General features: G+C 50.6%; 1 protein-coding gene across 1 annotated transcript; it reads right to left on the reverse strand.

Moving 5' to 3' along the window:
* Positions 1-231: 231 nt before the first annotated feature.
* Positions 232-8,486, reverse strand: SLC22A6 (solute carrier family 22 member 6). The gene is made up of 10 exons (XM_003274115.2): positions 7,825-8,486; positions 7,446-7,549; positions 7,044-7,198; positions 5,348-5,516; positions 4,766-4,889; positions 4,491-4,606; positions 3,241-3,455; positions 2,995-3,103; positions 811-1,014; positions 232-516 (listed from the first exon to the last, which is right to left on the reverse strand). The coding sequence occupies exons 1-10, from the start codon at positions 8,191-8,193 to the stop codon at positions 429-431; spliced, it is 1,653 nt and encodes a 550-aa protein (XP_003274163.2). The 5' UTR covers positions 8,194-8,486; the 3' UTR covers positions 232-428.
* Positions 8,487-15,751: the final 7,265 nt, after the last annotated feature.

Genomic DNA, 15,751 nt, shown 5'->3' on the forward strand with positions numbered 1-15,751 from the left:
GCATTAAATATTTAGCTAAATCTCACAGAAATATTTGAATAGGTTAGAGGATGGGGGAGGGAAGAGGGAGGGATAGAGAGGGGCAAAGGCAAGAGTCTTTTCTAATTTTCTGGGATGGTTTGTAAAGTCCTGGGGATGGAATGGGTGGGAGGGGATTGTATGGCCTCTTGGGCTGGAAGCTGACTAAAATGGAATGGCCATTCCATTTGAGACAAGAGAGACACGGAGAGATGGTGCGCAGTCAAACCTTTTAATGATGTGGTTCTGGTGGGGTTTATAAAGGGAGGTGGGCCCCTGGGAAGGTGCTTTCCTGAACCACAGCCCCCACACTTGGGTCACCATTTCCTCTTCCTCCTCCTTGTGTGGGTGGCCGGAGACCCGTAGGACCTTCCCTCCCTTTAGGGTTCTGTAAGGCCCCTTCTCAGTCCTCAGAGTCCATTCTTCTCCTGTGCTGAGGCCTGCAGTGGGACCATATACTTCTGGTGCTCTTGTTGCTGTCGTGTCTGTTTCCCTTTCCTGCAGGGCGGCAGAAGAATAGCACTCTGGGTATGCAGCCTCCAGGCCAGGGCTGGGATATGGAGGCTCCCAGGGGGTCTCCACTTAGCTGTGCCTGGACACCTGCTCTCTGCCCCAAATACCTACTGCTCCCTGGAGCTGGGATCCCCAGGAAGGATTCTAGGAGAAGCTCAGGCAATTGGGGACAAAGGGCTTTGGGCTGGAAGAGGAAGCCTAGGCTTGAGTCTCAATGCCACCCCACCCTGCATGTGTGACCTGGGATATATCCCTGCTTCTTGCTGAGTGGGGGCCCACCTGCTCTCCAGGTCCTGCACCGTGTCCGGCAGTGGCTGGCCCAGGGTCTCTGGCAGGAGGACAGTGACAGCGCTGGCGGCCACGGGAACAGCACCGTAGATGAAGAGAGGCATGGAGGGGTAGAGCTCGGCAGTCATGCTCACCAGTGGGCTCACGATGCTGCCCACTCGGGCCATGGTGCTGCCCATTCCCATGCCTGTCTGCCTGCAGGGCCCACAGCGGATGGGTGTTGGTTAGAGTCCTGGCATGAATGCCCAGATGCTGGTCCTATTTGGAGGGTGGCAGCTCAGGCTCAGCCCCCAGGACACTCCCGGTACCTCCTCTGTTCCCCATTTGATTAGCAAACCAATTTGGCGATTTTTTTTTTTTTTTTTTTGTAGAGATAGGATATCTGTGTTGCCAGGGCTGGTTTTAAACTCCTGGGCTCAAATGGTCCTCCCCCACCACAGCTGTTGGTAATCTTTTTAAAAAGAGAAGTTGGAAAGGGTTGTGGTCAGAGAATAAGGAGACTTAAGATTGAATTTTGCCTCTGCCCTTAACTTGCTGTGTGACTTTGGGCAAGCCCCTTTCCCTCCCTGGGCTTCAGTTTCTGCAGCTGTGAAATTATTCAGTTGTGTTACACCTATGGTTCTCAGATCACCTGGAGGAATTGTGTTATAGTTGCAACAAGCCAACATATACCTATTGGATTAGAATCCCTAGGGGGAGGGAGCTGGAATCTGCATGTTAACAACATTCTTCATGAGAGAAGAGGTTAAAAACATTGACTCAGGAGACATACTGCTTGGGGTTCAAATGCATGCTTCACCATTTGTTAGCTGTGTGATCTTGGAGAAGTCACTTAACCTCTCTTTGCCTCAGCTTTCACGTTTGTAAATGGGAATAATGATAGTGCCTACCACAATGGCTTGTTATGCAGATTAAATGAATTAATATTTGTGAAAAGTTTAAGACACTGCCTGGTACATAGTGAGTGCTTCGGATTATTGCTCTTTCATCTGAAATCTGGTAAGGGCACAGGACCATGACCTTCAGGGTTCCACTCTGCGGACCTTACAGGCCCACTCCAAGTAGCCCAGGGAAGCCTGACATTTCTTTGACATCTCATGTAAATTTTGCACCCCATTCTTGTTTATTTTATTTTATTTTATTTTTTTTGAGATGGAGTCTCGCTCTGTTGCCAGGGCTGGAGTGCAGTGGCATGATCTCGGCTTACTGCAACCTCCGCCTCCTGGGTTCAAGCGATTCTCCTGCCTCAGCCTCCCGAGTAGCTGGGACTACAGTCGTGCGCCACTACGCCCGGCTAATTTTTGTATTTTTAGTACAGACGGAGTTTCACCATGTTGGTTAGCCAGGATGGTCTTGCAGGATGGTCTTGATCTCTTTTTTTTTTGAGACGGAGTCTTGCTCTGTCACCCAGGCTGGAGTGCAGTGGCACAATCTCGGCTCACTGCAAGCTCCGCCTCCCGGGTTCACGATATTCTCCTGCCTCAGCCTCCCAAGTAGCTGGGACTACAGGCGCCTGCCACCACGCCTAGCTAATTTTTGTATTTTTAGTACAGACAGGGTTTCACCTTGTTAGCCAGGATGGTCTCGATCTCCTGACCTCGTGATCCGCCTGCCTCGGCCTCCCAAAGTGCTGGGATTACAGGTGTGAGCCACCCGCCTGGCCGGTCTTGATCTCTTGACCTTGTGATCCGCCTGCCTCGGCCTCCCAAGGTGCTGGGATTACAGGCATGAGCCACCATGCTGGGCCCCCATTCTTGTTTCTTAATGCAAAAATACTGTCCCCCATCTTAGGACACAAATAAGCAATACTATATTTATTCCTATTGCTGGGATATTATCAGGAGTGAATCTTAAGATAGGAAATTGCTTTCATGTTTGTGGTCTTTGCTTTCAGGTATATCACTTGGTTTATAAATGGAATGTAGATTTGGTGGCAGCTTCTAATTTGTGGTTTGGAGATTAAAGGAGGACTTCAATTTGTTCCCTCTGAGATGTCTGTGTTAGCTAGGCCATGAGGTGTGTACTCAGTGGCTACTATGTGCCTTGCAATGATGAGTGTTGGGAGGGGTCTTTGGGCTGGGATGTACTTGATTTAGCTCTGGGGTCCGACCTGTGCACAGGAGAATGTCTTTCTCCAGGAAAAGGCTGTCATTCTCCCATTAGGCTCCCACTCACCGGATCATTGTGGGATACAGTTCCCCAGTGTACAGGAAGATGCAGTTGAAGGAGGCAGCCAGACAACCCTTCCCCAGCACAGCAAGAGAGGTTCGGACAATGGACTGGTCTAGAGAGAAAGAAGGGGGGATAGCAGGAGCTTGGGAGTGGAGGCTAGGAGGAATTGGCCCCCTCCCTTCTGAGAGGTTGGGTTATGTGTGGGGATGGGGCTGAGGAGAAGGGGCCAAGGTGCTTGTGGGTGCTCACCCTGGGGTATCACCCCATTGAGCAGGATGCAGATGCCTGCCAGCAGCAGTGCAGCCATCTGGGCAGGCCGGCGACCCAGGGAGTTGATGACAAGGAAGCCCACAAGCTTGGCAGGCAGGTCCACGGCACCAAAGATCACCTGGATTAGGTAGATGCTGACTCCAAAGCCCTGCAGGTCCATGACCAGCCCATAGTATGCAAAGCTAGTGGCAAACCTAGCAGAGAGAAGAGAGGGGTATGGAGTTGGTTAGGAAGGCTTAAAGTGAGGTGCTCTTTCAAAACAGTGGGGGAACTGCATTGGGTACCCTGCTTAAGGAGCTGGAATCTGCCTTGGCTAATATTTCTTCATTTAACCATATAATTAAACTGCAGAGTTTAAGTATTGAGGTAGTCCTCTAATACTCCAAATTTCCCAATCTTCTGATAACTAGGGTTCCAGTTAATTGGGGGAATTTTCACTTAGTTGCTATGTAGGATTTACATAGGTTTAGTTCTCATCTTATCAATTGATGCTGGGCTGAGGGAGGGCAGGTACATATCCAAGCCATCTTCAGGGCCAAGGCAGCTGGGAGAGTACAGAGCCTTCTGGGACCTGTCCATGGTCCTGGGATGAGTGTTGTGCTTTTTAAGATGTCAAGAGCCCAAAAAACGAAGCTCAAGATTATTGGCTAGAGCCCATGACTGAGAATAAATCCCAAATTGGAAGCAAATAATTCATTGGCAGGATTGTTCCTTCTGATTATGTTTCCCTTAACTGTCATGGGATTGCTATGGTGATGGGAAGGAAGGATAATGGGGAGTGTTGCAAAGGGAAATGAAGATTTTCTTTGGCCTTGGCCAAAGTGTTCTTTGGAGATGAGTTTTAGTCATCTTGTTGCCTGTGCCTGTGTTTCTGGCAGGCACCATCAGGCCAGTAAAATCTGTGAATATTTTGCAAGCCAGACTGGTCTCTGCCTTCATGATGTAAGTCTATTGACTCTGGAGCCCACTGGTCCTGATGAGGTGTCTCCACATTGGAACAGGGCTAGTGAAAGGACAAGATGGGGAGACTGGTGTCCCGTGTGGAGACTGGGACTGAGTCGAGGCTAGGGGGCATCTGGTTCCTGAGGATGATCCCTAGTGTGGGGTTACTGCTTCTCACAGCAGGTCTGCTGACCTTCCTGCCCTCTTGTCTGGCCTCTTTCACCCATTGTGTCTCCTCCCGCCCCAGGCAGCCTTTTGTCTCAGTCTGTCTGTCTTTCTGGGCCTACCACAGCATGGAGAGGCGGAGGAAGAGGTGGCGGAGGGTGGGGCAGCGCAGCAGCTCCATGGCCGATGCCTGGCCTTTGCCCATGGTCAGCTCCTTCTGCAGACTGGCCCGGAGTACCTGCTGGGACCGGCAGAGCTCAGGGCCTGGGATCCTCCCAAGGATCTCCTCCCAGCCTAATCTCTTACTCAGAGGAGTTCCCTGGGCCCTGGGTCCTGGGTTTGGGGTTTGGGGGTGAAGCCCTGGGAGGTTATCATGGGAAGTCTCAGGGGATCTCACCTCCATACTCAACTTGGCTCCTTCTTCCCGCTTCCCATTGATCCGGGCAACTCTCTGCAGGGCCCTCAGGGTGAGGTCCAGCCTCCCGGAGGAGGAGTGCCAGCGGGCTGACTCGATGAAGAACCTGGGAGCGGGGGTGGGGGTGGGTGTCAGCATGGCTTCAGTTCCAGTCAGCTGGGTGGGGGGCTGGGGCTGGGCTTTCTAGGGGCCTGTGATGGGATTTTATTTAAGGTTGGGAACCCAGGGGCCTTGCCAAATCCCTCTCTCTAGGACCACGAGGCAGTGCCCAGCTTGGTAATGACATATTCCCCAATCCAGAAGCTCAGCTCTTGGTTGCTGGTAGGGGGAGCAGAGCAGGCAGGCTGAAAAACTGAGTGGGGGAAGCCAGAGAATTGGATATCCTGGGGCAAAGCCTTCTCCCCACAGCCTTGGTTTCCCTATCTGTCACACAGAGGCATTGGACTGGGTTTGACCTTCTCTACATTTGTGGGATGGGATGTGTGCTGAGCTCTGGGAGATGTCCTGTCCCTTGCAGCCTCTGGGCTCCTGTGGCAACCACCTCCAACCCTAGGCCCCACGCACCAGGAGTAGATGAAGAAGGCAAAAAAAGGCGCAGAGGTCAGTAGCTGCAGGTGGCGCCATTGGGGCACAGCGTAGGCCACACCGGCCAGGAGGAACTGGCCCAGGCTGTAGACATAGCCAATCAAGGTGCCCACACAGGCCCGTGTGTGGATGGGCATCCACTCCACATCTGGAAAGAGGGTTAAGACAGGATGCTGCAACGACTTGGGCTGCTGGGCTAGTAAAGACCCCTCCCTCCCTCCAAACCTTGGTCTGTCCCAAGGCTCAGTGGAAAATGCATCGAGTAAGTTGAGTGCCAGGGTGATGGGAGTGGGGGAATTTCAGTGGAGGTATGGATGAGGAGCTGGTTCAGAATATCTGGGAACTGCCCCCTCCACACTCTTGATTTTTTCTTTTTTTCTGCTCCTCCTCAACCTATTCTCCTGGCTAGAGTTCCTTCTCCATTGAGAGCACCTCTGGCCACTTGGTCTCTCTTCAACAGCAACCACTCCTCTGGTCTTCTTCAGCTATGGGCTGGATTCCACTCTCACTGGCCAGAGCATCTTGGAGGAGGCAGTGGCTTTTCTCCATCCTGGAGTCTTGAAGTAGGAGTGGGACCACGTCTCTGGTGTGGTCTGGAGAGGCCTACCTCCTATACAGGTGGGCTCCCCATTGGGCTGCTGGGACAGGGACTTGGATACTTAGACTGGATTTCGGGGTTGGATTTCTTAGGTGTCTTGCCCAGGCTCTAGCCCAGTCCTGGTTAATTCCTCTCATCCAGAGAATCCCAAATCCTTGGATTCCCTTCTGTGGTTGAGGAATGCCCTTGGGTAAATCCTTTCCCTTCTTCTTGGCCTCGGATTCCTCATTTGGGAAACATGGGGTAAGGGGGGGTTGATCCATCAGAGGATGCACATCAATGGCCCATGGAGAGACCACGATCAGTCCACAAATGTGTCTTGTCTGCACGATGCTGCCTCGTCCTATGTTTATTATTAGAGTTAATTGCAAACATGAAAAAAAACTGGGATATTTTACATTAATCAAAGAGGAGGGGGAAGCTATGACAGCCCTAGGATCTCCTGCCTGGAGCAGCTGTGTGCCTGTGGTGTCTCTGGATGAACGTGTCTCTCCTTTGAATACAGTTCTCACCATTCCCTAATGCCTCCTGCACCTGGCCCTCTTACATGATCTGCTGGCTCTAACAGTGGAGTTTGCAATCCTGCTTTTTTTTTTTTTTTTTGAGACAGAGTCTCGCTGTGTCACTCAGGCTGGAGTGCAGTGGCGAAATCTCCGCTCACTGCAAGCTACGCCTCCTGGGTTCACGCCATTCTCCTGCCTCAGCCTCCCGAGTAGCTGGGACTACAGGAGCCCACCACCACACCCGGCTAATTTTTTGTATTTTTAGTAGAGATGGGGTTTCACCGTATTAGCCAGGATGGTCTCGATCTCCTGACCTCGTGATCTGTCCGCCTCGGCCTCCCAAAGTGCTGGGATTACAGGCATGAGCCACCGCGCCTGGCCCACAATCCTGTTTTTAAATGAGGGGTCCGGGTGGCATGAGCCTAAGAAAAGGTTGTTCTATTGGCAGGAAGGTGAGACCTGAGAGAGGCTGGAGGGCAGGCAGGGCTCAGGAGGGGCAGGCTGGGAGGGGAGGCTGGAAAGGAGTTGCTGGGCTGGGTGGCCAGAGGGGAGTGGGCCGGTAAGCATCTCTCACTCAGTGTCATGCAGTTGAGGGAGATGCCAGCCAGAGACATGCCCGAGAGAAGCCGGAAGGCGCAGTATATGGAGAAGTTGGGTGCGAAGGCTGCGCAGGTCCCTGACACAGCTGTCTGCAGGTAGTTCAAGATCAGTACCTTCCGGCGGCCTAGCCTGTGGGAGGAGGGGAGACCTGTAGCAGGGCCCTGGAGAGTGATGGGGGTCAGGCTGAGCCAGGAGAGGAGTGTTCGCCCTGGACAATGCCTGGGCTGGGGTCTTTTGAGGACCTCTGAAGTATGAGGCTGGTGCTGTAGATCCTCAAACCAGCCCCGGCTGGCAATGCCAAGCTCCCACCTAGACACCCTGAGCCCAGCTGAGCCCCTAACCCCAGCCCAGCCTCTTGACCCTACCCAGGACTGACCTGTCTGCAAGGTAGCCGAACACCATGGCTCCGAGCAGCACCCCCACCATGTACAAGGACTGGGCCAGCTGGCGTAAGGCCCTGTGAGAGCACACGAGGTCCCACTGTGGGGAGAGGAGCAAGGGTCAGGCAGAGATGAGCCTGGCTTCAGAGAATCCCCTTCCCCCGCTTCAGCTGGTCCTCTGGGGTCCATGTCACCCTCTTCCTCCGGCACTTTGCCCTTTGCCTCTCTGGTCCTGACAGCTGAGAGCATTTTTCTTTTTAACTCAGCAGTTAAAAAACTCAGCAGTTAATTTCTCCATGTACTTTTTTTTTTTTTTTTTAACAAAGGCCCCCATCTTCCTATCTTGGCCCCTGGATGGGGAGCCCAGGTGCTCACCTCAGTCACGATGGTAGATGGGAAGGTGCTGTTGTCATAGATCCAGCCATCGGTGCAGGGCTCTGTGGCCCCTGTGCCATTGGCTTCTGTGCCATTGGGAAAGGGCAGTCCCCACTGTGGGGAGGTGAAGCGGAGGCAGGACTCAGGCTGCCCCTTCCTGTCCCGGGGCAGCCAGACCTCCAGCCCTCCGTTCTTGCTGAGGTTGGCATCGGCAGGTGGGCGGCAGTGGTGGGTAGGGATGGCAGCAGTGAAGTTCTGCAGGGTGTTGTGAGAAGCCATCAGGAGCAGGGGGAGGACCACCAGGGTGACCTGGATCTGCTGGAAGCGGCCGACACCCCCCACCTGCTGCAGGAGGTCATTAAAGGCCATTGGGCCAGGCCCAGCCCAGCGGCTGGGGGCTGAGGCCTTCCAGTCCCAGGACCTCTGTCTCTCTGCCTGCCTGCCGTCCTTCGCTGGAGGAGCAGCACTGCCGTTGCCTCCGCAGCTGGGTTGCTCCGGGAGCTGAGTCCGAGCTGCTCTGTGGGGGGACAGCAGCCTCCTTGGCTGCTCCTCCTTCTTCCCCGGTCTCTCTGATCTGTCCCTCCCTTTTCCCTTGCAGCTTCTCCTCACTTTGAGGGTCAGGGCAGCTCAGCTTTCAGGGTCTGCTGGAGACCTGACCCTTGCATGGGCAGTTTTTAATCCTTGGCCTGGAGGGAATGAGTTAAAGTGTGACTTGGTATCAGAAGGATTAACCCTCCAAGGATTCCTTGTGTCAGTGGAATTTCTCCAAGTGGTTATAAAGGGCAGGAGAGGGTGGACTGAAGTAGGAGCGGGGAGAGGGGTGTACTGGGGGGGCATCTGGGGGCGGGGGGGCCAGAGTGGGATCTGTTGGATCTATTTGTCTTCCTTTTAGGAAGGAGACTGGGCTCTGGGAAGTGTGGTGGCCTCTTGAGGAGTTTCTGCCCTTTTTAGTGGATGAGATCCAAATAGTCTGCCTTTGGGAAGGGTTGCCAGGGAAATTACAGGGTGCCCAGTCAAATTTGCATTTTAGGTCAATGAAGAGTTTTTAAAAGTATGAGTATGTCTCTAATATTGCATGGGACATACTTACACTAAGCAATTCTTGATTGATTTGGAGTGCAAATTTGACTGGGCACCCTGTATCCTTATTTGCTAAATGTGACAACCCTAGTCTTTGTTCTTCTGGGGACAGCTCACATCTTATAGAACCATGGGTTTGTTCATTTGGAAGAAACAACAGAAGTCAGAGGCTGCCCTTGGAGTGGGACCTAAGACCAACATCATACACAATGTCGGGTGATTCTTCCAGTGATTCTTCTGACCCTTCCAAGGGTCAGATTTTTCCCTTAGTCATATTGTCTTCTGTCCATAGTGTCTTTTTTCTTTTCTTTTCTTCTTTTCTTGTTTTCTTCTCTTCTCCCCTTCCCTCCCCTCCTTCACCTCCCCTTCTTTTCTTTTTTTTTCTTTTCTTTTCTTCTTTTCTGCTTTTCTCCCCTCTCCTCCCCTCCCCTCCTTTGTCACCTCCCCTCCCGTCCCCTCCCCTCCCCTCTGCTCTTCTCTTCTCTTTTCTTTCTTTTTGAGACACAGTCTCACTCTGTTGCCCAGGCTGGAGTGCAATGGTGCAATCTCAGCTCACTGCAACCTCTGCCTCCCAGGTTCAAGTGATTCTCATGCCTCAGCCTCCCGAGTAGCTGGGATTATGGGCATGTGCTACCACGCCTGGCTAATTTTTGTTATTTTTAGTAGAGATGGGGTTTCACCATGTTGGCCAGGCTGGTCTTGAACTCCTGACTTCAGGTGATCTGCCCGCCTCAGCCTCCCAAAGTGCTGGGATTATAGGCATGAGGCACCATGCCTGGCCCCTTTAATTTATTTTTGAGATAGGGTCTCATTGTGTCATCCAGCCTGGAGTGTAGTGGCACAATCTTGGCACACTGCAGCCTTGACCTCCCTGGGCTCAGATGATCTTCCCAGTTCAGCCTCCTGAGTAGCTAGAACTACATGTGTGCACCAGCACACATGTATTTATTTATTTATTTTTAAGAGATGTGGTTTTGCCATGTTGCCCAGGCTGGTCTTGAACTCCTGGGCTCAAGCAATCCACCTGCCTCAGCCTTCCAAATGACTGAGATTACAGGAGTGACCCACCGCGCCCAGCCATAGTGTTATTTTTTAAAACAATGAGCACGAACTCACTGTGTTTTTAGCCACAACTCTAAGACAATCACGTGAATTCCTCCAACAGAGTTTTGGCTCCTGAGTTACATGTGATCAGGGAAGTGTGGAGCTCTGATTGGATGGGTTTCCATGGGATCCAGTTGGTTGGATCCCAGATTGAGGACACTGAGAGAGAGAGTAGATGGCAGCTTCTTGTTATTAACTTATGCAATTCATATTATATAAAACATGGACTCTGGAGTCAGTCTACTTGGACCCACACCCTCACTCCACACTTACTGGCTGTGGAACCAGGGGCAAGTGACTAAACTCCTCTGTACCTCAGTGTCCTCATTTGCAAGATGGGGATAATAGCTATGTTGGCTGCCTTGAATTTTTGGAGCATTAAATGAACTAATATAGGTAAGAAGCTTAAAGTAGCTCAGATGCCCTGTAATTCAGTGGTTACTGGCTCTTCTTATTTGTTTCTGGTGAAAAGGTGAGACTATCACATTGATTTTAGAAAGAAAATGTGCCTAAGTACATCTTATCCTAAGAACAGTGATTTTTGACTGGCGGTGATTTTGCCCCCCAGAGGACACTTGGCAGTGTCTGGAGATATTTTTGGTTGTCACGACTCGGGATGGTGGCTTTTAGAGGGTAGAGGTTAGGGATGCTGCTGAATATCCTGCAATGCACAAGACAGGCCCCCACAATGAAGAATTATCTAGACCCCCAAATGTCAGTGGTGCTGAGATTGAGAAATACTACCTTAAAAGATGTTGCAGGCTGGGTGAGGTGGCTCATGCCTGTAATCCCAGCACTTTGGGAGGCTGAGGCAGGCAGATCACAAGGTCAGGAGTTTGAGACCATCCTGACTACTATGGTGAAATCCCGTCTCTACTAAAAATACAAAAATTAGGTGGTGTGTGCCTGTAATCCCAGCTGCTCCAAGAGGCTGAGGCAGGAGAATTGCTCGAACCTGGGAGGTGGAGGTTGCAGTGAGCCACAATCACGCCACTACACTCCAGCCTGGGTGACAGAGCGAGACTTCATTAAAAAAGAAAAAAAAAAAGATGTTGCAGAGTTTGTGTATAGTAATCAATCCTATACCTGCTTGGCCAAGGAAAGATGACTCTTATCAAAATATTTCCAAGAACCCCCAGGATCTCATTTGAATGAAGAAAATGTTTTGGAAGGCAAGGAAGAGACATTCTCCTCCTCCTTGTTCTGCTGGAGGACAGCTGGATAGCCTGGCCTCCAAGGACCTGCAGCTCTTTCCCAGCCTGGGCCCACCCAGCCACTTCCACCACTGGGGTGGCTGAATCAGGAAACTGATCTTCCTGTGTCTGCTCTAACACCCTTCTCCACTATATCCTAACTTGACTGTTGAGCTTGGCTTACCATGCTGGACTCTTCTTTGCCCTTTATGGTATGTTTCCATTTTGGGTCTCTAACTATCCCTCTAGGTAACCTGGCTCCTGCTGACTGCCCCTCCACCTAGCTTCATCATTCTCTTGGCATGTGTCTAAACACGATGGATGACTAGGGTTCCATCATTTTACAGAAAGCACTCCAGGCCCTATACAAATGAGCCGATGCCAAGGGTCATGAGAAGAAAGGATGTTTCTCAATTCTTCTGGGCAGAAATCTCCAAGTCTTGCTGTTGAAGGGATGTAGCTTGATGTCCAATTTCTCTTGTTAGAAGTCGAGATGCCCTATTAATGTTGTGCAGTTTATGCAAACTACAGCCTTGTGCATGAAGCTGGGAGGGTATTTATCATTCATCAGGACTCTGAGATCCATGAAATCTTTGATTGGTTCAAACCCATTCTGTCTAACTTCAAAGATGAGTTCTGAACTGCTGCTGTTGAGGTGTAGACTGCCCAGCCCAAAGGGTTTTGGAAATTATCTGGGCTCATATGTACAAAAGAGAAAAGGGGAGGCCCAGAAAGGTATGTAACTCAGCCCAGCCTTCCCCCTCCCACCCGTTGTTGGTTCTGGGCTGGGACCCAGTGGGTGTCCAGATGCCTGACAACATTCTCCAGGCCAAGATACATAAGAGTCCTGTGGTCTGGGGATGCGAGGACAGCTGGACAAACAGCTTGGGGACTGCGGGGCCAGTCTCCTGCCAGGACCTGGTGCCCTCATGGGGGAGTGGGTGGAGTGCTGAGGGCAGCGGGGGATGGTGGGCCCCTACAAGCACCCTCTTCTCTAAGCCTGTGCCAACCTCACATTGGAGAAGAGCTCCCTCCTGACTGCCTGACGAGCTCCGAGCCTGGCTGAGTCTAGAAAAGACTCCATTGGAGACACTGGGCCTTGAATTGTGTTTGGGTCCTGGGATCATCTGAGTGGCAAGGGATTCCCCAGCAGCCTCCTGGCTCATGGAGAGTTCCTGGATGGGCAAACTCTCATAGCAAGTGATTTTCAGAGCCAGGAACTGTCCCTTAGGGGAACCTTCTGGGCCACTAAAACCTCACAATGGGACTTCCTTGTGCTGACTGGAATGTAGACTTAAATTCTGGTCATGCTCACTGAGAAAGGGTCAAATATGGGAATCTCTGATTGGCCCAGAGCCATAGAACCACATGCCATCTAAGTTGAATGCCATCACTCAGATAAAAACGTCTCATTGTACACATAAGGAGACCAAGGCCCAGAGCAGGCAAAGGATTTGTCCATGATCACACAGCAAACAATTCTGGAACTCAACTCTTTGGACTCCATTGTTCTTCCTACCATGCCAGCAGCCATCACATATCCCAGATTTTCTGGGATAAGTCCTGATTTTGTATAACTTTATTCCATTTTATAATTGGGATTTAAAGTGTGGGACTACCTGTGATTTTTGTTTTTATTCTTTTGTGGGATTTTTCAAATACATAATTTACAGATCATATAAAACACTCTTACTTAGATCATATGTCCTAAGCATGGGTTTGAAATGATTGACTTGGGGAGGAGTCTAGCAGGTTCCAAGTGTCTGCCAGGCCCCTCGAAACATTCTGAGTAAGGAATTCTGAGATACACTGTGAGCTTTGTGCCTTGTGGACTGACTATCCTGGCTGATGGATGGTACAGAAATTAGAAATTCATTCAAAGACTTCCATATAAAGGCTGGACATGAGGCCAGTGACCTATGAGTTGACGCAGCATGAGGACTCTGCCCAAAAGTGGTGCTCCATGTTGGATCTCCATGCGCCGAGACAGGTGGAGTCCCTGCTTAGAGACAGAAGGGAGGGAGTAGAAAAAGCAAGCGGAGCTGGGGTTGTAGAGGAATAAGCAGCAATGGAGAGAAGGAGGAATCCAGAATGGGGATTTGGGGATTGCAAGAAGAATGGGTCTTGTGAGTGGCCAGTTTGTCCTGACCAACATCTCAGTTCACCATGAGTCCTGACCATGTACCTGGAAAGCATTTTCCTGGGTGTCTTCCCTTCCCTTCATGCGTGTCCTTGCAATAAGCACCCTGAAGCAGCACAGGAATAATCATGGCCAGGACATCCTGGCAGCCATTCAGAATTCCAGACAACCGAAAGATGGGGGCATGGTGGGGTCAGTATTCCTCCCTGAGCCTAGTCCTTCTCCCTCCAGGTTGAGACCCAGTCAAACCAAGGGGAGGCATTGCTGGCTCTGTTGTCAGCTGATCCTAGGCTCTACAGTAGAAACCCTATAGGTAGAAACCAGGTTACAAGATAGAAACTAGGTGGCTTCTCCCCATCCAACCCCATAGCACTCTCAGCATAAGGGCCAGATCTCAGGGGGCAGTGTAGCACAAGGCTGGTCCTAGGCGCCAGCCCCAGGTTATCTACAGGTTGGCAAGGGGGGAGTCCTGCATCCAACATGATCATAAATGGCCAGTCCCAGCAGCTTCCCACATGGCTGGGTGACAGATGGGTTGGGATGGGAGACCCTTCTTCCCTTCTCATTGTCTTTCCTCTTGCCTCTTGATTCTCTTTCCTGACTTACCCCCTAACTCCCCTACTTAGGCTTTCTAGGATCTCCTGCCAAATAATCTATGGTACTTGGACTCAAATTCTTGTCTTGGAGTCTGCTTCCAGGGAAACACCCACTAAGACACAACTGTGATCACAGTTCATTGTCTGATAAGCAGGGTGCCCAACCCAGGCTCTGGGGCAGTGGGGGGGTGGGTCACAGAAGGCTTTTCAGAGGAATCCATCCAAGCTAGGCCTTAAGGATGAGTTGGCGTGAGCCAAGTGCTGTTGAGTTGGATGGGGAGAAGCCAAGTGCTGGGCATGGTGAAGAGCAGGGGCAGTCTAGGATCTGAAAAAATCAGTTGAGGCTGGATTTCTGGGTACAAGGTAGAGAGTGTTAGAAACCAAAGCCATTGAGGGAGGTTGGGCCTGGTCATGGCAGGCCTTGTGAAAGACTTTAGATTTTATCCCAGTGGGAAGTCACCAGAAGGTTGACGCAGGGGTACAATACCATCCCTTTCATATTTATTAAGCTGTCTCTCAAATATCCAAATACAGATTTGAGAGTAATTAGCTCTGTGGCTGATAATTAAAGCCCTGCCGTATGTCTGAGTTGTCCAAGGTGGTAGCCAGTAGCCACTACTGAGTGCTTGAATTGAGCTAGTCCAAACTGAAATATGCTGTTAGTGGAACATACACACCAGAATTTGAAGACTTAGTCTAAATTTAAGGTTTTAAAATATCTAATTAATAATGTTAATATTAATCCTGAAATGTAATATTTGAATATACTGGGTCAAATATTATTATATTATGTATATAATATATTCAAAATTAATTTCGCCTGTTTTCTTTTAGCTTTTTAAAAATGGCTACTAGACGATTTGGAATTACATACGTGGCTTACATTCTGTTTCCACTGGACAGTGCTGGGGAAGAATGTTACAGGAAGAGGTCCTAGGAAACATTCCTGGGGCACATCAGTGTTGAAGAGATGATAGACCGAGAGGAGCTGCTTTTGGAGCAGTTTGGTTACAAGGAGCAGCCCATCAAGTTAGCTTAAACAGAAAGGGGAATTTATTTGGAGAATTCAGGGATATTTAATAGAACCCCAGGGTAAAAAGCGCATCCAGGGCTGATGAGGAACCGAGACCTGGAATTCATTAAGAACCAATGGAAGTCGCCTCACCAACTCTTTTTATCTGGGCCCATGTGGTCTCTTGTTCTCTTTTTCTCTGTGCATCTGCCTTATTCTCTTGCTGCAACTGGCTTTCTCTGCTCTATCTGCATCTGGGCCAGCCTAGCCTCATGCTAACTTGCCTTCCCAGGGCAAGGACGAAGAGATGGATAAGAACCTCTAAGATCTCAAATCCTAGCCCAGAAGAGAGTATGTGATGAACGAGATTTGGATCTGGTGTGCCCTTGTGATAAATGAGATTTGGATCTGGAGTGCCCTCTGGTCTAGCTGGTCACCACCAGAGATGGCAGGTCATGGAACTGTTCAGTTGGCAGATTCTGGGGATGCAGATCTTTAGAAAAGGGGTGGGGGCAGGATAGGCAAAGTGAACACTGCAGCATTTATAGGATACCCCAGAGGGGCCTGAGAAGGAGTAGCCAGTGTGTGGGAGGGAGCTGCAAACACGTGGCCTCTCAGAAACTAAGGAAGAAGAGAGTGACCAGTAGGACCAAATCTGCCGAAAGGCCAGTAAGAGGAGGGCTGAAGAGTGACTTATGGATTCAGCACAGGGTGGGGATGAGCGTCCTTGGTGAAAGCAGTTCCAGGGAGGGAAGGGGTAGGAGCCGGAGTGCAGTGGAGGAGGTGTATGAGGCTAGAAGGT

The sequence above is a fragment of the Nomascus leucogenys genome, chromosome 4 (assembly GCF_006542625.1).
Source record: "Nomascus leucogenys isolate Asia chromosome 4, Asia_NLE_v1, whole genome shotgun sequence".
NCBI classification, from domain to species: domain Eukaryota; kingdom Metazoa; phylum Chordata; class Mammalia; order Primates; family Hylobatidae; genus Nomascus; species Nomascus leucogenys.

Bases quoted from the DNA above. Each gene is read 5' to 3' on its own strand.
- SLC22A6 (XM_003274115.2), bottom strand. From the start codon at position 8,193: ATGGCCTTTAATGACCTCCTGCAGCAGGTGGGGGGTGTCGGCCGCTTC. The intron at 4,890-5,347 runs GTGCGTGGGGCC...CCCCGCTCCCAG, and splicing joins GCCTTCTTCATCTACTCCTG to GTTCTTCATCGAGTCAGCCC. The intron at 1,015-2,994 runs GTGAGTGGGAGC...TGGGCCCTGCAG, and splicing joins CTGTATCCCACAATGATCCG to GCAGACAGGCATGGGAATGG.